This window comes from Labeo rohita, chromosome 21 (genome assembly GCF_022985175.1).
Source record: "Labeo rohita strain BAU-BD-2019 chromosome 21, IGBB_LRoh.1.0, whole genome shotgun sequence".
Lineage (NCBI taxonomy): Eukaryota > Metazoa > Chordata > Actinopteri > Cypriniformes > Cyprinidae > Labeo > Labeo rohita.
Window position 1 is genome coordinate 16,323,622 of NC_066889.1, and position 25,977 is coordinate 16,349,598.

Here is a 25,977-nt window from a genome sequence, read left to right on the forward strand (position 1 = left end):
ATCTGCTTGTTTTGATTCCAGCTTGATGAAAATCATTAAACCTGTAACCCTGACACAAATCACACCCTGTTTGACTTATCAATATTATGGACTTGGATAATCATAGCATGGGTCTCTTTGCTTTTGAAGAAGACAAAGAACCAAAACACTTTTACCAAATCAGTTACCAGTTCAGTCATCTTTCAATTACATTACAGATAAAAATGCATTATTGTACTAGAGCAATTTTGTTATTGTCCTACACTGTGCTTCAGTAATTTTTAATATTGTTTCCACTACAAATATCTAAACGTTCTTAAATAGAGATATATTTACTTGAGTCTGGTTTTCTGAGAATTTGATCATTTGATCAAAATTACGGGGGTTTATGCTTTAAGAAAAAAAAAAACAACTTAATTTAAAGTGAAAATTTAAAGTGATTATTTTCTTTCCCCATTGATAGGCTATATTTGTCTTGCTTCTAGGATCACTTTTTTCAAATTTGATCAAAATTTCAGAAAACATGACTTAATATCTTAACTACTTTTCCTTCTCAATAAATGCATACTGATTTTAGAACATTTAGATAACTGGTCAGAAATACTGGGTAAGAAATAATTTTTCTAATGCTTAAATGTTTCTATGGCTAAAGGTCTGGTGATTTCCACTGTGAAAAGTGGGCTGGACTAGGAATTTCTTCAGGATAAACGTCACATAAACATCCCTTCATTTCAATTAAGTCTGCATTTATCCTTGGAAAGGTAGAAGCAGCATACAAGGATACTTTATAAATGCTATTATAAAGGAGGTAAAAAGGAGGAGGATAATGATAAATGGTAGATTGTGTCACATTTCTGTCTTCTCTGACCCCACACATTTCATTCTTAAAGCTGTCTCTTGTTAGTTTTACTCCACGTTGACTCCTAGCGTTGATTACTGAACATAACATTTATTACAGATGTGATCCTGGACCACAAAACCAGTCATAAGGGTCATTTTTTTTTAAAAAAAATTGAGATTTATACATCATCTAAAAGCTGAATAAATAAGCTTTCCGTTGACTTATGGTTTGTTAGCATAGGACAATATTTGTCTGAGATACAACTATCTTGAATTTGAGGGTGCAGAAAATCGCCTTTAAAGTTGTCCAAAAGAAGTTCTTAGCTAATTGCTAACTGCTAATAAAAAAATCTTTACTTAATACCCCTAATGATTTTTGGCATAAAAGAAAAATAAATCATTTTGACCCATACAATGTGTTTTTTGGCTATTGCTACAAATATAACCGTGCTACTTAAGACTGTGATTGTGGTCCAGGGTCACATATACATAAAATTTTGACATTTTTAAAGAATATATTTAACATATCTTTGGAAATAATCCTTTTTTATATAAAGAACTTACCTTTAAACAGTTTTAATGGATTGTTTTTGTTGTTGTTTTAGGATTTTTTACATTTCATTATTGGTGTATACTATAAAAACCATCTAAGTTAAAGGCCATAGAGCTTGCTGATATTAAATGAAAAAAAAAAAAAAAAAAAAAAAAAAAAAACCTGTATATGACTCTACAGCCGTATACCACCATAAAACTATGTATCTTTATACCTCATGTATATTCTATTACCATGTAAATAGTCTTATTCTAGACACAAAAATGCAAAACAACAAGACGAGACCTGAGAAAAAAGTTCTACAAAGTTTATAAATATTTTTATATTTCATTATACAATAAACTTTTGTTTTACAAGGACATATTATCTGTTTGATCACGTCAGTTCAATTGTGTTGTTTGTTATCCTGAGTTGTTCATAGCTTTTCTATCGTAGCTGTGTAAGTAGTTTTTAATTAGGTGGGGCTAAACTGTACTTCAGTAGCAAAAACAAAACAACGCAATGGCAAATATTCAATGGAACACCTTTCGTCATGGACACACCCTGAAACGTGCCATTTATAAACCTGCTTCAGAAGGAAGCAAACAGCTTTGGAAGCGACATCAGAGGTAAAGCACCACTTTGTCTTTGTGGAAATACATATTGTGCTTTGGTTGGTCTTGTAAAGCCTAATATTATATTACAATATAAGTTACCTTTAATGTTATTTTATTTATAACTTTCTTTGTCATTTTGCTAGTGACTGGGTAACATTCTGATTATTTATTTATTTTTTTCCAGGTGAAAACATGTGGGCTGAAGACGATTTGGGTGCAGGTGCTCCACCATGCCTGCAGAGTTACATAGAACCAGTAGACGGTGAAGTCTACAGAATGTATCATGGCACATCAAGGCAGGCGGCTGAAAAAATCAAAGTCTCTGGCTTCAAACCATCTTCTAAAGGAATGCTCGGGCCTGGCGTCTACCTCAGCCGGGACCTAGAGAAGGCTTCCAGATATCCTCTGGATTTACCTGAGAACCAGAGAGTGGTTCTGAGGGTGAAGGTCAATGTTGGGAGAGTCAAGAAGATTGATTGTCAAGATCATCCACTACAGAAAACCTGGCATGATCACGGGTACGACACTGCCTGGTGCCCTCCAAAGTGTGGCATGGTGCCAAGTGGTCTTGAAGAAGATTGTGTTTGGGATCCAAAACGAATCGCAGTTATTGGTGAAATACGCCCGAAAACACAAGGAGCACGTGGTGCCTGCCATGAGCGTTACTGAAGTTTGCTTTCCCATGAACTGTGATATGAAATGTTTTTTGAAAATGTTATATCAGCAGTTGAATATAAACCACTCATGTGCTTTGAAATGATGATCAAACTGTAACACAATTAAACAAATGATGAATAAATCAAAGAAATGTCAATGAAGTATGTTGGAGTTATGTTTTATATTATTTTTCTATATTTAATAAATTAATAAATATAAATAAAAATGTATTATAAACCAGCAAAATAAAACAAAAGAAGGGACTATTTAAGGAGAACATGTCATTAACTTTCAACTTTAGCTTTCGACTTGTAACTTTAGCCAGCCAGTCAGCAAGCAGAAGGCAGATATATTCATCTATTAAACAAATACATAAAATAAAACTTGCCTTTGCTTCTTAGAAATGATAGCACTGACATATATCACACACTGATCCTTTCCTTCCCCTCCTTTTCAAAACTGAAGCCTTTGACCTTTTCATTCCTACACTGTAAAAAACAATTTGTTGAGTCAACTTAAAATAATTTGTAGCCTGGCTGCAAATTTTAAGTTCAGTCAACTCAAAAAAAAGTTTATTCAACTTGAAATGTTAAATTATACTAAGTGACAACTTAGATATTTGAGTTGAATCAACTTAAAATTTTAAGGCAGCTGGGTTACTTACCCATCTGTTAAGTTTAGCAAACACAAATATCTAAGTTGTTACTTAGTACAATTTAACATTTCAAGTTGACTAAACTTATTTAACTTAAAATTTTAAGGCAGCAAGGTAACAAATTATTTTAATTTGACTCAACAAATTATGTTTTTTATTTTTTACAGTGCAGAAGAAATTCAAACCAACATGAGCTATATGTAATGTAGCTATATGTGTGTATATTACACACATGTTGGTATTGGTGATTTACGGAGACTTTCCATAGGTGTAATGGTTTTAATACTGCACTGGCTGTATTTTTTATCACCCTACACCAACTCTACCCCTAAAACTATCCATCACAGAAAACACCATTTAGTATGTTTTTTAAAGCCTTTTGAATTATGGGGACATAGGCAGTGTCCTCATAAACTACCCAAACCAGTACATCCTACCCTGTCAGTCTTGAATAACATAGTTTGTCTTGGGGTGTTTGGACATCTGCTGTCATAGCCATGTAAATAGTTTCTAAACAGGTGGGGCATTTACAGGAAAACAGTCTTCTGCAGCCAAAATGAAACTTCAGTTACACCAGTGTTGGGGAGTAACTAGTTACATGTAATGGAATTAAGTAATTTAATTACAAAATGAATGTAATTAGTTACAGTTACTGAGAAAAAAAAATGTGTAATTAAATTACAGTTACTTTTAAAAATGTTTAGGACACATGCTTATTCAATAACTGTTTTATTTCCTATTTAGGTTTATGCATATATTGAGCAGATTGTGTCACATATCACCTAGCAGTTCCTGCTTTTTTTATAGCAGTTTGAAAAAGAGGATATCACACCCTGTTTACTTCAGACTTATCAATATACTGAGCTTTGGGAGAATCAGAGTGTAGAGGTAAGATTGATTAAAAGACACTGTTTGATTTGGATGCTGGAGAAAACCAAAAGTTGACTGTTCTACCAAACAGTTAATTAATTAATCGTAGAACTGTACAATCTTCCAATCATATGTTCTTTTAGGAAAAATCCAATAAAGTTTACAAAGATGAAGAGAAACTAAAACTCACTGGAACAACTGCCATCATGGACACACCCTAAAAGATGTGCCAATATACCTGCTTTCATAAGTAAGCAATCGGCTTTTGAAGTGACATCAGAGGCAAGACACCACTTTGTCTTTGTTGAAATGCATATTGTGCTTTTGTTGGTCGTAGTGTTTATAAAACCTAACAATATATCATAATATAAATGACTTTTAATGCTATTTTGTTTCTCATTATGTTTTTCTTAGTAAGTCAGTTTGCTAGTGATAACAATTCTTTTTTTTTTTTTTTTTTTTGGTTTGTTTTAATTGTCCAGGTGCAAACATGTTGGCTGAAAACGACTTGGAATATAAACTACACTGTAAAAAATAACAAACACAATTTGTTGAGTCAACCCATAATGTGTTACCCTGCTGCCTTTAAATATTAAGTTTAGTCAACTCAAATAAGTTTAGTCAACTTGAAATGTCAAGTTGTACTAAGTGATAACGTATTGAAAATTTAGTTTGTTAAACTTAAAAGCTGGGCTGTTATCCAGCTGCCTTAAAATTTTAAGTTGAATCAACTCAAATATCTAAGTTGTCACTTTCGAGTTAACTAATCTGGTTGGTTACAAAATTATTTTAAGTTGACTCAACAAATAATTTTTTACAGTGCACTTATTCAACAACTGTTGAATATAAGCTACTCATATGATTTGAAATGATGATCAAATTGTAATACAATTATATAAATGATGAATACATTAAACATACTTGACATTTCAGTTATGTTTTTAAATATTTTTTTATATTTAATAAAGGAATAAAGATAAATATGAGAATAAATAGATGAGTAATTATGTATAATAAACCAGCAAAATAAAAAAAGAGAATATTAAAGAACATGCCATTAACTTTCCACATTTGATTTAGCCAGTTAGTCAGAAAGCAGAAGGCAGATGTTTTCTTCTGTTAAAGAAATACAATAAGATTGTGTTTGGGATCCAAAACGAATCACAGTCATTGGTGAAATACGCCCCAAAACACAAGGAGCACATGGTGGCCTGCCATGAGCATTATTGAAGTGTATTTTTTGAAGTTTGAACTTAGTAGTACTGTTTTAATGTTTTAATTAATGTTTTTTGAAAATTATACAAGCTGTTGAATATAAACCAACCACTCATGTGCTTTGAAATGATAATATGATATAAATCATTTATTATATAAATGATAAATAAATTAAACATACTTCATGGGCATGTCTTTGCTATGTTTTTTTATATTTAACAAAGAATAAAGATAAATGAAATGGGTATAAAAATGAATCATAAACCAGCAAAATAAAACAAACAGAATTTTAGAAGAGAACATGCCATTACCTTTAAATATCTGATTTCAGTCAGTCAGCAAGCAAATGGCAGGTATTTTCTTCTATTAAAAAAATGCATAAAATAAAACTTGCCTTTGCCACTTAGAAAGTATAGCTGTATGTAAAACAGTTTCCGCTGTGACAAGGTGCTGATCATTTCCTATCCCATACCCTGTCAAGTCTTAAATAATATCAGTTGATGTGCACTATACACTTTTCATCTTGTTGATGAATGCTTACACTACAGTATATTTATGCTAGAACACCTACATACAGAAAATGGTGATGCTGCGTATGTGCATATTGCATATAAAAGGCAATACTAACAAATTAATAGGTCATACATAAAAGAGTATTTCTTAATGAAAAGAGAATTTGTAAACAATAAAGTAGTATTCAAAACATAAAAAAATATGTTGCTGTCTATAAATTAGATCTTTGAATTTAAATGTGAAATTATAATCAAAACCAGAGGCCCATTTTTTCCTTCCAAAGATCCAAAGCTTATTTGCTAGTCATATTCATTCCTTCCTTTGAGACACCATATTTTGCATGTAAAAACAAACAAACTTCCTGCTGGGTGGGAAATGTCAAAGAATGACAAGGAAGAGAAATTTAAGTTAACAATGTGATGTGTTTTTCTGTGTGTGTTTATTTATTTATTTATTTATTTAATCTTTATACTTTGTACTGGTAATATTTTAGTCCAGATTTCAGAAAGTCTTTCAGAATCTCAGAAAGAGTTTGTTTACAGCAATTATTAGTTTACAGTAGGACTCAGTGTGCCAGATTAACATGAAATTGAATTGTAAAACGTAAAATCTGTGAAAAGCATTTAGGAGGCACTAAGACTAAGTAAAAAAGCCAAATTTTCATGTTTAATATATTGCTAAATTTCACATAGTTTCACAAAACAGTTGTTGCAATAATAGAATTCAACAGTAAATCAAGAGAATTTGCAGAATTGCGACTGCAAAACAAGAGAAAATACATATTTTAATAAATATTAATTGTTATGTATACCAGATTATTAAAAAAAAAAAAAAAACATTTATAGTGATAAAAACATTAAGTGTGATGTTTGGCACAATCTGTTTCAAGTGTAGAGTTATATACTGCCCACAAAATCTGAATCTATGAATTTAGTATTAATCTCAACCAATTAAAACTCTTCTGGAGTCTGTAAAATGGGCTATTCCAATCACAGTAATTCTCTTTGGGTCCCAAACACAATCTTCCTCAAGTCCCACACCAGTGCATTTATAAGACATATTTGAGGATCCCTGGCCTATATGAAACAACAGGTTCTGAAAAGGTCTCTTATGGTTTGAGCCATTCTAGTTCAGTTGAGTGGCTAAAGAATGACCAGCTGATGTTGTTAGTATTCTCTTGTTAGTATGCATTACATGGCTGCCTACACAAAACCTGCATGGGCCCAAAGGTACAAAAGTTGCTCTGGGCCTAAACGGGCTGGCCCACACTGGGCTATCATGGGATTAATGTGGGCAGTCTGCTAGTGTGGGCTGCTCACAGAGAGCCTGCGGTGAGCCCAAAGCTGTGGGCGAGCCCGCACTGGGCCTGTTTAGGTTTAGTATGGGCTGGCCCTAGCCAAAAAGCCAGTATGGGCCCCGCAGGGACATGTTAGCAGAGCTGCTGAAGGCATAGAGGATTATTTTGTTTTTGAAGGGAATGTGCCCCCTGATCTAACCAAATGCGTCTATGTTCGTGTGAATCATTCATGATCCAACTTCACTTACAGAGAAAGTGAGTATACGGTTTTGTTATGAATCTTTGCAAATCGGCCCACTAATAATGAGCTAGTTAGCAAGTTCTGTTTAGGCAGGGGTGCCTAAACCTGTTCCTGGAGATTGACTTTCCTGCAGAGTTTAGTTCCAACCCTAATCAAACCCACCTGTCTGTAATTATCAAGTGCTCCTTGAGATCCTAATTAGCTGGTTCAGGTGTATTTGGTCAGGGTTGGAGCTGAACTCTGCAAGAAAGTCAATCTCCAGGACCAGGGTTGAGCACCCCTGGTTTAAAGTCTCTCATAGAACTGCTCATCACCCCACAGAAGAGAAGGGTGGGGTGAGCAGAGCTCATTAGCATTTAAAGGGACATGCACTGGAACAGGTTGCTGTGAACAGAGCTGTTTTTGACAGGTAAAAAGGGTGTTGTTTTACACTACCACTGAGAAATTTTAACCAAAGTATGTTAGAGACTTTCATATCAACTTGTTGACATTGGGAATCCGATGACCCCTTTATTATTTGATACTTTAAATACAAAATAAAATGCTAAATGGCCATTCAAAAACTTGCTAGAGTGTAACATACATAAATATGTATTAGAAACCTAAGTTAATGATATTTAGGTTTCTACTACCTGGTTCCTTTTTTGAGCATGGATTACTTGACTACTGGAGAATTGTGCTGACAGTGACCTCTGCTGGTGAGTAATGGAAGTGTTAAGGAGATTGCTGGAGTGTTCAGGACTCCTTCAACAATTGCTTGAATAAAATGAGTTTGCTTTTTTGTCTTTTAAAATAAAAACAACAATATAAGTGAAAGGAATGGTGTCTTCATACAGCAATTCATAAATAACAGAAATGTATTGTACTCATTTAAAGATCCTCTCCTCTTCCTCTTGTTGAAAACTTAAATCTTTCTAACTTTACATTGCCAGAAATTTCAGAAAAGTCAAAATAAGCTGTATAAAAATGATTCCTATGTACTGATCTTTCCCATTCCCATCCTGCCCTGTTTGTATTACACTCTTAAAAATAAAGGTGCTTTAAAAGGTTCTTCACAGCTATGCCATAAATGAACCATTTAGTCAAAGGTTCTTTAAAGAACCATCTGTTTCTTAACTTTTTTTTATAATCTGAAGAACCTTCTTTCGACACAAAGAACCTTTTGATAAATACATGTTAAAGGTTGTTTATGGAACCATTTAAACAAAAAAGGTTCTTCTATGGCATCGTGAAGCACCTTTATTTTTAAGAGTGTAGGGCCTGAGCACTGATGGTGCAAGAACCCTATTGGAATTGCTATTTTTTTCTTCTTCTCCAAAATGAATCGCATTTTTGAAGGCCTAAACATGCTTGAAAACTCATGAAATTTTGCACACGTGCCAAAAGTGGTGAAAATGTACATCTGATATGGGTTTCAGAAGTGGGTGTGGCAAAATGGCTCGATAGCACCACCTATAAAATTTCAATAAAGTGCCCCTCGAGCTGTTTCACGTACAAAATTCGATGGACACATGTAACACACCAATACCTACAAAAAAAGTCCCATGGTACCAAGTCCAAAACCCAACAGGAAGTCTGTTATTTTGAATTTTCTCTGCAAGTTTTGTGACGTTTTTGCCATTTCAGGCATTCTGTTTAAACAGATCAACACCAAATTTGATGAGTGTAGTCTAAAACCCTTCGTGACATTAAATTGCGAAGATCTTGAGTTTTCGTTGAAGGGCGTGTCTGTGGCAGCCTGACAAACTTTGATGTTTCGTCATGTTGTTATAATTCAGGCACACAATTTCCTATCTGCACCAAAATTCACATGTTTGATTAGAATCCTGAACACATGCCCATGCCCATATTCAGTTATAGTCATAGCGCCACCTGCTGGCAATGGGAAGTGACATGTTTTATGCTCTAACAAGCTCCTCATAGAGATTTAATGACATCAACATTATATTTGGTCAGTCTAATCTAAAGGCCTTTACGATGTAAAATTACGAAGATCTTGAGTTTTCGTTAAAGGTTGTGTCCATGGTGGCGTGACAAACTTCGACATTTCACTGTGGAAAAGGAAGTTGTTGTAACTCAGCAATACAATGTCCGATCTGCCCCAAACTTCACCCGTTCGATAAGAGTCCTGGCCTGAACACATCTATAGGCCAATATTCAGTTATAATCACAGCACCACCTGCTGGCAACAGAAAATGTCATATTTTACACTAACTCAAACATACCATGTTCAGTCTGCACCAAACTTTATATATTTGATCAAAGTCCTGGCTTGAAGACATCTACATGCCAATATTCAGTTATAGTTATGGCGCCACCAGCTGGCAGCAGGAAGTTTGGCACATAAAAATGGCTTAGACATATTCCTCCTATATTTACCACTTGCATATTGCTCACCATTCGTTGTTTCCTAAAGCCACCGGGTGGCGGTGAACCCAAGTGTGAGGGACCTTTCAGCGCTGCTTGCAGCTTTAATTTATCATTGCATCCTTAATTAAAAAACACCCTCCTCTATCCTTCTGTGTGCTTATATGAAATTAACTTTAAATCAGTGACTGTCTTAATTTGCCAGATTGGCCGGTCAGCATAATGCAGTCATCAAACAACAACATGCATGTGTTGATTTGATCTTTTTGAGTGATTTGTCACCATTGTGACTCTGGTTGAGAACATTAATAAATAGACACACAAATTTACATGTGTTTTTGTTAGGTGTTATGTTCTTTACTTAGCTTCATTGGATGTAAGTGTTCTTTAAGCAACAATACCATTAAGGAAGTTGTTCTAGTCTAATTTACACACGCACACACTCATCAAACAGAATGTGGATTTGAGCTGTGGTCTGGTGTATTGTTCTTTTAGATTGTCTCAATAAACCTGTTTTTGAAACATACTTCATGAGGTGGCTGCTGTTTTTGCTTCTTTTGCCTAATTGTTACAGAACATACCCTGGCAGTGGGCACTTCGTGTTTTTGACATCAGCTTATAAGTAATTTGAAGTGGTGCCTTTTGTAGTAATCAAATGTGGGTGATCTGTATAAAAGTTTGAGCACTCTATCTCAAAAATTCAGTAAGCTACAGATGTTGGAAAAAAAGTCTTACAACCATACCTGGTCTCCCCTACCATGACCCTTTCAGACTCACACAATCACAGGCAGTTTCCTGTAGAGTGGAGAATTTACAAGAAAACAGGTGTGAAGTAAAAGTGAAAATAAAACTAAAAGTTTCTTCTTTTGCATGCGTAAAATTTCTGTTTGTGAACACACCCTTGCGGTTCATAAATCTGCTTTCAGAAGATCTTCACTCAGAGTTAGAAGCAACATCAGAGGTAAGTCACAACTTTGTGTTGACTACAAGTATTTTGTCTTTTTTCTCCTATTTATTTATTTATTTTTTTACTTACACATGGTAATTAGTTATCACTAATATCTTGCATACCAAGATTATTTGTGACCCTGGACCACAAAACCAGTCTTAAGTCGCTGGGGTTTATTTGTAGCAATAGCCAAAAATACATTGTATGGGTCAAAATTATAGATTTTTCTTTTATGGCAAAAATCATTAGGAAATTAAGTAAAGATCATGTTCCATGAAGATATTTTGTAAAATTCCTACTGTAAATATATCAAAACCTAATTTTTTATTAGTAATAGACATTGTTAAGAAATTTATTTGGACAACTTTAAAGGCAATTTTCTCAATAGTTTGATTTTTTTGCACCATCAGATTCCAGGTTTTCAAATAGTTGTATCTCGAACAAACATTGTCCTATCCTAACAAACCATACATCAATGGAAAGCTTATTTATTTAGCTTTCAGATGATGTATGCATCTCAATTTTGAAACATTGACCCTTATGACTGGTTTTGTGATCCAGGGTCACATTTGTGGCAAACATGTGGGAAGAAGAAGACGACTTGGGTCCAGGTGCTCCACCATGCCTTGAGAGTTACAGTGGACCAGAGGATGGTAAAGTCTACAGAATGTACCATGGCACATCAAGGGAGAATGCTGAAAAAATTCAAGTCTCTGGCTTCAAGCAGTCTTCTGATGGCATGCTCGGACGTGGAGTCTACCTCAGCCGAGATCTAGAGAAAGCCTCCAGATACCCTTTGAATCTATCGGTGAATGAGAAAGTTATTGTGAGAGTGAGCGTCAATGTTGGGAGAGTCAAGAAGATTGACCGTCAAGGTCATCCACTGCAGAAAACCTGGCATGATCACAGGTACGACACTGCCTGGTGTCCTCCAAAGTGTGGCATGGTGACAAGTGGTCTTGAAGAAAACTGTGTTTGGGATCCAAGACGAATCACAGTCATTGATTTAATTTACCCAAAGACAGAGGAGGAAAGTTTTTGCAGAATCCTCTGAAGATGCTCAAGAAATAAAACCAATAAAACTCTTTGATACATACATTTTTATGGTTTCAGTGTTGTAATAATCTGCTTTGTCCCATACACAATAATCTGCAGAATACAAAGTGTGCATTCAGGATCAAAACACAAACCTACAATTACAGAATGAAATGTGCATTATACAATAGGGGTGTGATGAGACGAGACACGAGACTGGGTTCACAAGAACGAGACGAGACGAGATTTTTAAACTTTTCTTAAGAAATCCTTAATGATCAAATATATAGGGAAAATAGTCTTTTAGTCAACTGAAAAAGACAAAATGCAAAAAAACGTAGGTGCATTTTGAACTTTATGAAATTAAACTTCCATTTTAAGGAATTATATGCAGTAATAAACAACATTTAAACAAGAGCTTCATGATTCTGGATAAATTGAGAATCCCAGTTGTTTTTAATAAATCGGAGACCATGATTCTCTGATTCTGGAGAAAAAACTAAACAAAATAACATAATTTACTAGTGGTTCTGACAAACTGTTAAGTCTTTTAAAAACATATATTCATTTAAACAAAAAAACAAACAAACTGTTAGGACTCCAAAGTGGTCTAGGGGTTCTGGGGTCGAACATTTAAAATATAGACATTAACAGCATATACATACAAGCAATGTGCGAGACAGATATTCTGCAACAAAAGCGATTTATTAAAGGTGGAAACTACAAAGGTGTGGTGGAATCAAAAGAGTGGTATATATATATATATATATACAGTATTTACATGAATAGGAAAAACACAAGATAAAGGGAACGGGAAGAAGGGACGTGGGCGGTGCTAAATTATAAAAAATAACAAAACCAAAAACCCTCTAACTTCTTAATATCCCCACCGCTAATCCTGACTAAAAATTACTGGAGTATATGCCATTTTCTGTAATATGGTGCCTTTTATTATGTATATTTCGTCTATCCAGTAACGTGACAACACCACAAAATCCGACCAATTAAACACGTTTCCAATGGCGTAAGCGGTAAACCGAGCACCTGGTGTTTTTTCACGCAAACGACCTGACTTGTATATGATTGAAATGAAGAAATAGAATAAACTAGATGTTAAATTAAAAATTAACCTTATACTGTGCTGCTAATCTAAATAGTGAAATGACCTGGAAACTGAAAATAATGTGTAACAGAATAATTTGTTAACACAAATGGCTATGTTCACATTCATTCAGGGTTGCCAGGTTTCCATAAAATACACTTACTTAATAGAAAACACGGGGTGCAGTGTGAATATACAGTACACATACATGCACATTGTGAAGCACATTTCTATTCTAAAGATAACTTCTCTCATGCTTGTCTGTTATTTGAAATTTTCAGATACTCAAGATTCAAAATCTGTATATTGTGAGATGTGACTCAAAATATTTTACTTTCTCCATTTGATTGGGCTTGGACTGAAATTAACAAGCAAAGCTTATAGTTCATTCCTTGCTCTATTTGTCATTTTATGGTACTATGGTACTATGGTACTATATGACTTTTATGGTACTTTGACTTTATGGTAAATAAAACTTGCTGTGATCCCTTTACATTGTGGGCTTGAACCTAAAAAAACCCTATAAAATATTTTGTATTTACTTGAGTGAGTTTTTATTAATATTGGTCACTGTTATTTTTCTTGTTTTACTTCTAATAAAAGTAAATAAATAATTTGATGTATAGATCTTATCTGTTTACATCATGTCAGGTGAGTTGTATTTAATGCTCATTAACCTGACATGTTCATGTCACAGCCGTTACTGATTTCCAGGGAAACAGTCCTGTAAATAAGAAATGAAACTTATATTTGAAACTTTTTAAAGCTAAATTAGGTAATTTCTAGTTCTTATTTTCACTGCATTTTTATTGAAACATGCAATCTAAAATAGTTTTACTCATTATATTCATTACAAAATGTAAAATGTTCAACAAACAGTCTTATAGTTTTATAATTACATATTCTTTTCATTTTTTAGACTTAAAACCAAATAAAATCAGTCAGCACCATGATTTACAAATTTCATACATAAAGTATTCTTGCAATCCATACTAGTTTATGAAGATGAATAAAAATTGAAATTCAGTGGAACACCTTTTGACATGGACACACCCTGAAAGATGTGCCATTTATATACACCTGCTTTCAGAAGGAAGCATTCAGCTTTAGAGGCAACATCAGAGGTCATTCATAAAACTTACTACACTACTCGCTCATAGGCTTCAGCATACTGGTTGAACATCTGTCCAGGATCTCCAAAGCACTACAGAGCCTGTGAATGGTAATGTATACCGAATGTATCACAGGACCACTGCAAGAGCAGCAGAACAGATCAAAATCCATGGCTTTCAGCCATCTCCAGATGGCCTGCTGGGACGTGGCGTCTACCTCAGTCGAGATCTTAACAAGGCCAGCAGATACCCACTTGATAAGCCACGTGAGAGAGAGGTTATCAGAGTCATCATTGATGTAATTCATCCTATTTAAGGAGTACCTGGTTTTTTTTCCATTATGAGCAATGAAAATCTTAAAATGTTATCTTAAAATACAATGTGTTATTGAGAATTTGATCATTATACTGCACTCTGCTGACTATGTCTTGCAACAATTTCTGAGGTTGAAGCTAGAGAAATGAAATCATTAAAAATTGGCCTACTATAAACATTTTTAGTTGTCTGTCTGTCATATATACATAACCTTTTTACTGACACGATTTGTGAATTCATTGTTAAAAACAAGCTTTTTTGTTTGATTTTATAGTCTTTTAGGCACTTGCAATGTTACTAGACTGTAAATATAAGCATTAAAAAATCAGTTTTCCATTTCTTTTAATATTGTTTGTTGTGAGTTTAAATATTCTTATCTTTTAGTTGGTATTTATCCAAATTATTCACTTGTGATCTCTGTGTGTGTGATTTCAAATTTGAATTAATTGGAGAAGTTAATACTTTTTTCTTTTTAATTTAATTTTTTGAAATTTGAATGAAACATATAATAATATAGATTTTAATATTATAATAATCTGCTTGTTTTTATTCCAGCTTGATGAAAATCAATAAACCTGTAACATTGACACAAATCACACTCTGTTTGACTCAGTATTTTGAACTTTTTTATAATCTTAGTATGGGTCTCTTTGCTTTTGAAGAATACAAAGAAACAACACACTTTTACAAAACAGTTAAATGGCCTTATCAAGTCTTATAGAATTTACAGCAGTAAAGTCCATATTAAATTTAATTATTCATGTTAGAGTTTTCCAACATAAAGAGAAGATAAAATGGTTCTGAATAAGTTTACAGTTCATAAATCTGCTTCCAGAGAATCTGCATTCAGTGTTAGAAGCAACATCAGTGGTAAGTTGCTTTATTTTTGTCTAAATATATGGTGCTTGATTATAAATCCTATATTCAATCAAATATATATAAATAAACATTATTTATATATATTGTATCTCTCATTTTTTACCCAGAGGGATTTCAGCAGTCTGTTGATGGTCTTTTTGTTTGTTTAAGATTTTTAATATTTCATTATATATTTCAAATGTATTTCAAAAGTAAGTAAGTTGAAGGCCATAGAGCTTGCTTATATGAACTTAAAAAAAATGTTTATGACTCCACCCCATACCATACCATATTTACATGCAAATATGCATATTCTGGACATAAAAATGCAAAGCAGTAAGATGAGACTTAAGAAGAAAGTTCTACAAAGTTAATATTCATTTTTATATTATTTTAAAAATTAAGAGAAAAAAAGTAAATATAAACTATGTGTAAATGTAAGTCACGTGTTGCTCTTATTAGTACAAGCGCATCAGTTCAGTTGCATTTTTGTTAACCTGAGCTAGCTTTGCTGTCATAGTAAATAGTTTTCGAATAGGTGTGGCATTTTCAGGGAAACAGTCCTGTAAATAAGAAAAGAAACTTATATTTGAAACTTGGTTTTAAAGCTAAATTGGGTAAATTATAGTTCTTATTTTCACTGCACTATTATTGAAACATGCAATCTAAAATAGATTTATTTATTGTATTCATTACAAAATGTAACATGTTTAACTGTAACGGGACTCTAAGGAAGCGTGATAGATCCAGATGCGAGCTTTATTAAACACAGCGTAGTCAAGACAGGCAGGGTCGATGTCCAAACAAACAGTAACACGTAGGCAAGACAAACGCAAAATCCAAAATAAACAGGAAGAAGGTCAAAGTCCAAGTGAGCAGTCCAAAGAAGCAAAATAAACAAGGCTATGAAACTAGGCAAAACTATGGCAATGAAACAAAACAAGACTATGGCAAAAACAAGGCAAAACTATGACAAAGAAACAAAACCGTGGGAATAGCAAAACAAGGCAATGAAAACAGAGAAAACGCTTAGTAGAGTCCGCACAGACAAAACAATACTTCACAACGCCTGTTTGGTATAGGCCTCCTTATATGGCCACCAAACAGGTAGTGACCAGAGAAGCAGCAGAGGGAACGATAACAGTCAGTCAATGGGTGTGGACTCCCTCTGCTGGCGTGGCATTACATTAACAAACAGTCTTATGATTAGTTTTATAATTACATATTCTTTTCATTTTTAGACTTAAAACCAAATAAAATCAGTAAACTTTACAAATTTCATACATAACGCATTCTTGCAATCCATAGTAGTTTATGAAGATGAATAGAAACCAAAACTCAGTGGAACACCTTTTGACATGGACACACCCTGAAAGATGTGCCATTTATATACACCTGCTTTCAGAAGGAAGCAATCAGCTTTAGAGGCAACATCAGAGGTGAGGCATCACTTTGTCTTGATGGAAATGTATTTTGTGCTTTTTTTAGTCATTCATAAAACTTACTACACTACACCATCATAGGCTTCAGCGTACTGGTTAAAGGTCTGTCCAGGATTTCTGTTTTCTGTTCAGTCTGAATTTGTCATTGTAGAGGTTAGTAAAAAAACGTGACTGTGATTATTTAGCAGCACGGGGGTACCTCAAGGGACGGTACTCTCCCCATTTTTGTTCACCCTGTACACAGCTGATTTTAAGTACAACTCCCATCACTGTCACCTGCAGAAGTTCTCAGACGACACCGCCATTGTTGGTTGTGTGTCCGGGGAGAATGAGCAGGAATACAGGGGGGGTCATTGCTGACGTTGTGGACTGGTGTGAGGGAAACCATCTGTTACTGAACACCAGTAAGACAAAAGAGTTGGTGCTTGACTTCAGAAGGAACCCTCCAGCTTATACACCTGTGAGCATCCAGGGCTCGGACATTGAGATTGTGAACACTTTTAAATACCTGGGTGTTCACTTGAACAATAAACTGGACTGGTCAACAAATACAGATGCCCTGTATAGAAAGGGCCAAAGTCGCCTCTACCTGTTGAGAAGACTGAGGTCCTTTGGGGTATGCAGAGAACTCCTACAGACTTTTTATGACACAGTAGTGGCCTCAGTAGTTCTCTACGCTGTTGTGTGCTGGGCAGGGGGCAGCTCGGACAGAGATAGGAAAAGACTTAACAAGCTCGTTAAGAGAGCTGGTTCTGTCCTGGGATGCACACTGGATACCATCGAGGAAGTGGCGGACAGAAGGATGCTAGTAAAACTGTCATCCACTATGGATAACTCCTCTCACCCCTTGCACCACACTGTGGAGGCTCTGAGCAGCTCCTTCAGTACAAGACTGTTACTTCCACAGTGCAAGAAGGAGCGTTTTCGTCGATCATTCCTCCCCACAGCTATAAGACTTTATAATACATCACTGCAGTGACATACACATGTTTGTGTACATTGCTTGTTCCTGTTGCTGTGCAGTATTTTCAGACCATGTGCAATTTTTTTTTTTTTTTTTTTTTTTTTTTTAGATTATCCCCTTCCCTGTTCATCCACATAACTAGCACTGTGTATAGGTTCTTTTTCCTTTTATCTTTACTTATATTTATAAAGTTTATATTTATATTTATACAATTTATTTTTATTGTTACTTTTGTTGATCCCATGGATCCTGTTAAACTGTCTTTTTTTATTATTGCTGCTGTTTCTAAGGAATTTGCCCATTGTGGGATTAATAAAGTCAAAGTCAAGTCAAAGTCAAGTCAAGTCAAAAGTTCTCATATTTCACCAAATATACAGACAACAAACCAGGGCTGCGTTTCCCAAAAGGATTGCAAGCCTAAGTAAATCATAGACCCATTGCCATCTCTAAGATCAACTTAGTTCACGATGCTTTTGAGAAACACTTTTTTACTGTTGTTCTCTAACCAAACTTAAACATGAAAACGGTTTGTAGATTGTTTTTTTTTTTTTTGTCTTTAGGTTTAGGTTACTGCCTGGATACCCCCACAAACTGGTCATGAGCAAGACTGTGTTTGGAATCCGAAAGCAATCACAGTAATTGATGTAATTCGTCCAATTTAAGGAGTGTGTTTTTTTATTATGAGCAATGAAAATCTTAAAATATGTTATCTTAATGTTTTTTTAACTAATTTTTTATTAACAAACATCTTCTTTCAAGACATGTAGTGCGAAGCTTGATTTGTACATGACATTTTACATGAAATGTCAGATGAAATTTTGTAGCATAACCACATTTACAGCATAACAAAAAATAATAAATAAATAAATAAACACAGAACACAGAAAATAAACACAGATAACACAATTAAACACAGAACACCAGCTTTGGAAAATTCTTTCAGTGTCTGAAGCAAAATCAGCATCACTTTGTTTTTGTCAAATGCACCATTTGTATATGTGTATAAATCCTCCATTCAAGAATATATATATATATATAAGCATTTCCCATATTTAAGCATTTCCCATATTTGATCATTTTATCTCCCATTTTTGTTTTCATTATTATCTTGTAATGTGGTTCAGCAGCAAACATGTGGGCAGAAGATGACTTGGGTCCAGGTGCTTCATGCCTCTGGAGTTATACAGCTCCACAAGAAGGCAAAGTGTATGTAAAGTATCACTGGACATCCATGGCAGCTGCACTAAACATTTTCACAGAGGGATTTCAGCAGTCTGTTGATGGCATGCTTGCATGTGGCGTCTACCTCAGCCGAGATCCACAGAAGGCCACCAGATACCCTTTATAACTACCTGATAAACAGAGAGTGATTGTGAGAGTAAATGTCAATGTTGGGAAAGTGGAAAACATTGACTATTAAGGTCATCCAATGCAGAAAACCTGGCATGATTACAGGTACGACACGGCCTGGTCTTTTCTGATTTGTTACTTTTACATGAATATAAAATGTAGGATTTATTACTTTTATGTACAAAAAGTCATATGTACGTATTTATAATTTAAATTATTTGTATAAAGCACCACGTAACTGTTCCGTCCCTTCTTTAGTCATTTTATAATCAATGGGTTCATACTTTATTATTAGATAACTTGCACATCTACAGTACTTTGTACTCCCGCGAGCATCTGATAACATTCACACGCTCTTTACAGCAAAGCCGTCGGCTGGCAAAAAAAGAAAACTTTTTTAGTTGTGCCTCCAAAACAAGACAATTCAATATATTTTAATTCATTGATATGACACATTTATAAATTTATGTAAGTGCTTACACAGAATACAATTGCTGTGTCAACTGCTTTGTCAAATTAAAGTAAATATGTAATCAGAGAAGCAGCAAAAACAACTACAGTACACTTTACTCACTCTTGATGCTTCAGGTTATTGCGATTTTTCTTTATGGCCTCTCATAAAAACTTTACTGCCATGTCAGCTGGCTTCAGCTTATTGGTTAAAGGTCTGTCCAAGATTACTGTTATATATTTTGGTATATTCACTATTTGTGAATATTTAGACAAATGTTCTCATATTTTACAAAATGTACAGATTTGTCTTTTCATGGCACGCTCCGACGAGTTTACAGGCCTCCAAATATCCAAATGATACTAACAATAACTAATAGACATACTAATACTAACAGACAATAAAATGGATCTTTTTTCATTATGTCAGAAACATCTAAGTGAGTTGAAAGCCACAGAGCTTAAAAAAAGTATGTGACTCCACCCATATACCATAACACCATTTATATAGTTGTATGTACATATTATTGTTTTTTTTTTATTATTATACAATAAATACTTCTTTTATATGGATATAATCCTTCCCCTGGTTTGTCTTTAATTATATAGACATATATAATTGATATATACATTATTGTTTATTTATTCTTTTTATTTGTGTGTTTTTTATGTTTTGGTGATGGGTATTATTTAAAAAAATGTGTAAATGTAAGTCATGTGTTGATCTTATCTGTTTGAGCACGTTCAATTGTATTATTTGTTAACCTGAGCTATTCATAGCTTTTCTGTCATAGCTTTGTAGTTTTTAAATAAGCAGGACATTTTCAGGAAGTCATTGGAACATGTCATGGACACACCCTGAAAGATATTACATACCTGCTATCAAAACAAAGCAATAGTTTTAGAAGCAACACCAGAGGTAAGACACCACTTTGTCTTTGTGAAAATAGATCTTATGCTTTTGTTGGTCATTGTGTTTATAAAGCCTAAAATCATAATTACAAAATAAAATAAATTCCATTACATGTGTGTTTGTCTTTCTTTGTAAGTCTGTTTGCTAGAGATCTGGTAAAATTCTGAGTTTCTATTAATATTTAGATATTTGATTTGTTCAAGTGCAAACATGTGGGCTGAAGACGATTTGGGTCCAGGAGCTCCACCATGCCTTGAGAGTTACAGAGAACCAGCAGATGGTAAAGTCTACAGAATGTATCACGGCACATCAAGGGAGGCGGCTGAAAAAATCAAAGTCTCTGGATTTAAACCATCTTCTAAAGGGATGCTTGGGCCTGGTGTTTACCTCAGCCGGGACCTAGAAAAGGCCTCAAGATATCCTCTGGATCTACCTGAGAACCAGAGAGTGGTTCTGAGAGTGAAGGTCAATGTTGGAAGAGTGAAGAAGATTGACCGTAAAGGTCATCCACTACAGAAAACCTGGCATGATCACGGGTATGACACTGCCTGGTGTCCTCCAAAGTGTGGCATGGTACCAAGTGGTCTTGAGGAAGACTGTGTTTGGGATCCACAACGAATCACAGTCATTCGTGAAATACGCCCAAAAACACAAAGAGCAGGCATCACTGTCACTGGCAATGGCGGTGTCACTGTCACTGGCAATGTCACTGGCAAGGGCAATGGCGGTGTCATTGTCGCTGACAATGTCACTGGCAATGGCGGTGTCATTGTCGCTGACAATGGCAGTGTCATTGTCGCTGGCAGTGTCACTGGCAATGGCGGTGTCATTGTGGCAATGTCACTGGACAATGTCATTGTCGCTGGCAATGTCACTGGCAATGGCGGTGTCATTGTCGCTGACAATGGCAGTGTCATTGTCGCTGGCAGTGTCACTGGCAATGGCAATGGCGGTGTCATTGTCGCTAAAAATGGCGGTGTCATTGTCGCTGGCAATGTCATTGGCAATGGCAATGGCGGTGTCATTGTCACTGGCAATGGCGGTGTCATTGTCACTGGCAAAGGCAAAGGCAATGGCAATTTAATTTTTAATTTTTAATTAAATTTTTATTTCTATGTAATATGTGCTTTACAACAAAATGACTAAAAACACCAATAACACAATGAAAAATTATAAGGAAGTAAAAATCTAAATGAAGCAAAACATAAGACAAGAACAAGAGTGCTTCAATCAGAATTTAAAGACTTAAAAATAGCCATAGACAAAGCCATTCTAATTGAAATGAGCAAGTCAGTCCAGAGAATTGTAGATTTCCACCTCATCTTGAGATAGATGAGTGTTACTGATGAGGTGTACTTTCCAATGATATACCACTCACGTGCTGAGAAATGATTATTGTAACACAATTATATAAATTATTAATACATTAAACATACTTTTTTGACATATCTTTGAGTTATGTTTTTTATTATTTTTTTTATATTTAATAAATGAATAAAGATGAATAAGATTTTGTATGTACCATAAACCAGCAAAATAAAACAAATGGAATTTTTAAGAAGGACATGGCATTAACTTTAAATATCTGATTTAGCCAGCCAGTCAGCAAGCACAAGGCAGACTGTTTTCCTATCAAAGCAATGCTTCTTATTTGCTTCTTATACAGTAAATGATATCACTGATATAATTTGCACACAGATCATCTTCCCCTATACTTTCCAAAACTGAAGGCTTTGACTTTTCATTTCCAAAAGAAATTCAAGGTGCTGATCATTTCCCATCCCATCCTACCCTGTCCGTCTTGAATAACATGAATAACTTGATCGCCACTATACATTTTCATCTGAATAACTTGATCGCCACTATACATTTTCATCTGAATATATGCTAGAAAAAACTTGTGTACATACAGTAAATGGTGATGTTGGGCAGGTGCATGTTTTATGCAAAAGGTCAATATAAACAAATTAATAGTTCATAAATGAGTGCTTCATCATGAATAGAGAATTTGTAAACAATAAACTTCACACTGGCATTCAAAACATAAACAACATTGTTGTCTATACATTACATCTTTAATTTTAAATATGGAATTATTATCAAAACCAAATGCCCACAGTATAGAGTCACATTCATTCCTTTCTTTTAGACACAATATTTTGCATGTTAACAAACAAACATACAAACAAAACTTCTTACTAGGTCATAAACAGCAAAGAATGACAAGGGAAATACAGAAAACATTTTTTTTTTTTTTTTAACTTTGTAGTGGTATTAATATTTCAGTCCAGATATGCTTTACGGTGATAAAAACATTAAGTATAATGTTTGGCACAAGTGTAGTGGAGTTATATATCACAACAAAATCTAAATTTAATTAATTTAACAGTATTAATCTGAATCAAATAAAACAAAGGTTTCCATGCACTGTAATGTCTTTACTTTTAGTAATATAATTAGAAGAACTTGAATTACAGTGCCTTTACCATATCTCAACAGCACTTCACAGATTATATTTAATTAAAGTGTTTATAAGTATCAATTAACTAGTTCTCAAGTGCTCAAGAATAATTACTTCCCTTTCTTTTGGCAAATGTGATTTTTCATGAAGGGGCATATGGATGCCTTACAGGACCAGCATTTCTCCATTGTGTGTTTATGCTCTGTTTGCATTCCACACCCTTTACACTGCTTCAGATCTTTGCCATTCGAGTCCTGCGATTGGCTATTCTGCTTTATGAGACTCTCCAGGGAACTCTTAGTACTGGAGTCTGTACAATGGGCTATTCCAATCACAGTAATTCTCTTTGGGTCCCAAACACAATCTTCCTCAAGTCCCACACCAGAAGCAGAGGCAGGCAACCAGGCTGTATCATATCCCTGCTGATGCCATGTAGTCTGCAGGTTTATGCTTTGCCCATCAATCCTCTTCACTTTACCCACTCTCACTCGCAGCTTTAACACAACTCTATCATTGGGAGCACATAGAGGGTAACCCATTGCTTTGTTCAAATTCCTACTACAGTAGACACCAGGACCCAGAGTTCCCCCACCAGAGGGCCGAAACCCTGATGATATGATAGCTGGGGCATTGGTTTTGTGTGTCCCATGGTACATAATATAGCCGTGGCTCTTTTTGGGCTCTTGACCTGGTTTAAGGTGCTTTGATTTATCACGGTATGCCTCCCATCCACTGAATTCCACTGGCATTTTGGCACTTACTCTAATATGATACTGCAATGATCTTGGGACACTCCTTTATAAAAGTGCAGTTCCTACAAAACACAATTTTAGAAACAATTATGAATTTAAAGTTGAAGTAAACAATGAAAACAGTACAATGGTAAAATAATCCTTAAAATATTTAAAACACCAACATAGACCAAGCTAAGATTAAAATGTTTTTACAATTATTATCCTGTGAAACTACATATTTTACTAAATATTTTACTGAAATACATAAATACATACATACATATATTGTTTACATAAATACATACATACATGTATTGTTTTCGCTTGATTGATAATGTATCCCTATATGTGTATTTGGTAGCAACAACACCTCAAGGTTCATAAGGCCCAGTACCTCGGAAGACGAAGAATCGTCGACACCGGTTAAACAATGAACGCTTCCCAAGACTAACATTTACTGCGCAGACTATTTTAGCGGCTGTAAATTAATATACATAAAATAACGACGTAAAAAGCGATTTCCCAACCTTGAGAAAGATTATTTCACTTCCTTACTTTGGTCTTTTCCTAGTGTGTTATGAGCTGTTATCTGACGTGCAAATAGCCCTGCATGCTTTCACTTTCATTTTATGAACAGACTGTACACAGCTACCACCCAGATTATGTCATACTTGTGTACTGTATTAAGTTGTTTTATAACATTGTAAAGGTGCTAATGGTGCTATAAATTTTGCATAAATGACTAATGCCGTACCTGAGCGATATAACATAGATATTGAGATATCAGACCGATCTCTGTGTCAGCTCGTACTCTCCAAACACAGTTGCCAGGTACCAGAAAAAAATCCAACCCGGCCCACCCCCGTCCATTCACAGTTTGCAACTGCGGGATTTCCTTAAACCGCCTTAAAATAAACGTTTTGTTATTATTATTATTTATTGTTTTAGCTAGACATGTTTATAATATGTGCATATTTAATTATTTAATCTGTACATTACACTTCGGTTTTACTTTTGGTACATGTAATTCTTTTTTTTAAATTTCAGTTTAATTTTTTAACACTTTACACGATTGTTTAAAATGTAACATATAAACATGAATAGCACACACACAATGTGACAGCAATCCTTAAAAATTAAGTCAAATTAATTTATTTATATTGCATTTTTTTCATACCTTTATACCTTATATAGCATTTAGCAGATAAAAACTATATCTATACGTTTTGTTTTTCACAAAACATGTATTGTTCTTAACATACTGATTGCATGTCTTCTTAAAATATTTGAAAAGTAATGTTTTCTGATCTTAGTCAAGACCATTAATAACAGCCTACATTCTCTTTATTCTTTACGTACGTCTTGTTTGTTCGCACACAAGCATCAATATGCAGTTAATCTACAATGCCAAACTCAAATTATTTAAACTAAAATTCACTCACGTACCTTCTAGATTCAGCGGTTCTTAGGTTGCCAGGTTTTAAACATTCAAGCATCACCACACATTAGTAAAAGGATGTATTTACATTTTTTGGTGGCCATGGCACATCACATAAATAAGAAAGAAAATGGCATCCCGCGGCTCTGCAGCCTAATTTTTTCCGTGATGCCATTTTCAAAAGAGCTAATTGTGCAAGAAAACCGTGGCCCCTGCAACAATGAAACAACGAGCGTGGATCAGACGCTTTGGGTTGCCCAGTGGTTCCCAGTCCTGGTCCCAGAGAACCCCAAACACTGCACATTTTAAATGTCACCCTATATAGTAGACAAAGAACAGAGGCAAGTATGTCCGAATTCATAATATTCGAAAAACACTAGGTGAAAAGTACCCAGATGACCTACTTGTTCCTCCAGTATTCTTGAAGGATATACTGTCCATGAGGCCACGGGAGAGGATTTATGAATGGAAGTGCACTTAAAAACTTATGTCAGTCTGGCTGTACTACTTCTGCTTCACAGGTAACATACAGATAGAAAGAGGGGCATGTTTAATTCGGTGGATAAAAATCTGGCGACATTTTAAGTTGACTAACATGTAGTTTGCAGTACATTTAGGCCATTACATTTATAAAGTAGCCAGACCTTTGACTTTTAACTAAAGTCAAGACAAGAACCGCCCACTTGAAGTGGAAAAGGCTATCTTGTTGACATGCAAACTGACTTACACAATTCATTAACAAACAAGTTTGGTGTGATGACTGAGACAGTAGAATATAAAAAGGTTTTTTTTTTCGAAATGTGTTCAAGTATTAAACTGCTCAGTTATCTCCAGTAACCAAGCTGATAGTATTTTTTATAATTTTAACATTATTAGTAATCAAAAACAAGCACTTTTTTTCATTGGTTTATTTTGTTGCACAAACGAAGCAATAGCTATATCACCAGTGACAGATTTTATTAAAGATACATTTTCTAATATGACAACAATAGCATTTTTAAAACAAACTACTGATCAAATTAAAATTATACCTTACATAGCATTAAAGTTTTTTTTCTTCAGAACTTTTGA

General features: G+C 34.6%; 2 protein-coding genes across 7 annotated transcripts; one reads left to right on the forward strand and one right to left on the reverse strand.

The window, feature by feature from the left end:
• Window positions 1-1,961: 1,961 nt before the first annotated feature.
• Window positions 1,962-21,371, forward strand: LOC127152843 (uncharacterized). The gene is made up of 8 exons (XM_051093700.1): window positions 1,962-1,980; window positions 2,153-2,636; window positions 11,294-11,785; window positions 14,117-14,279; window positions 16,841-17,480; window positions 18,685-18,887; window positions 20,266-20,279; window positions 20,477-21,371. Exons 2-8 carry the CDS (start codon window positions 2,161-2,163, stop codon window positions 21,369-21,371), a joined length of 2,883 nt encoding a protein of 960 aa, XP_050949657.1. The 5' UTR covers window positions 1,962-1,980; window positions 2,153-2,160.
• Window positions 21,131-24,324, reverse strand: LOC127151958 (uncharacterized). 6 transcript variants are annotated; one of them, XM_051092321.1, is made up of 2 exons: window positions 24,223-24,324; window positions 21,131-23,548 (listed from the first exon to the last, which is right to left on the reverse strand). In XM_051092321.1, exon 2 carries the CDS (start codon window positions 23,481-23,483, stop codon window positions 22,845-22,847), a length of 639 nt encoding a protein of 212 aa, XP_050948278.1. In that variant the 5' UTR covers window positions 23,484-23,548; window positions 24,223-24,324; the 3' UTR covers window positions 21,131-22,844. The 6 variants fall into 6 exon arrangements, with proteins under 6 accessions (XP_050948278.1, XP_050948280.1, XP_050948277.1 ...); XM_051092323.1 differs by lacking the exon at window positions 24,223-24,324 and adding an exon at window positions 23,996-24,154; XM_051092320.1 differs by lacking the exon at window positions 24,223-24,324 and adding an exon at window positions 23,839-24,154.
• Window positions 24,325-25,977: the final 1,653 nt, after the last annotated feature.

What these genes read in the sequence shown, in the direction of transcription:
- LOC127151958 (XM_051092321.1), bottom strand. Translation starts at nt 23,483, where the DNA reads ATGCCAGTGGAATTCAGTGGATGGGAGGCATACCGTGATAAATCAAAG.
- LOC127152843 (XM_051093700.1), top strand. Translation starts at nt 2,161, where the DNA reads ATGTGGGCTGAAGACGATTTGGGTGCAGGTGCTCCACCATGCCTGCAG. An exon ending in AGTTTTTGCAGAATCCTCTG is followed by an intron (nt 11,786 to 14,116) that starts AAGATGCTCAAG and finishes AATGTATCACAG; the next exon opens with GACCACTGCAAGAGCAGCAG. An exon ending in TTATCAGAGTCATCATTGAT is followed by an intron (nt 14,280 to 16,840) that starts GTAATTCATCCT and finishes CCCTGTACACAG; the next exon opens with CTGATTTTAAGTACAACTCC.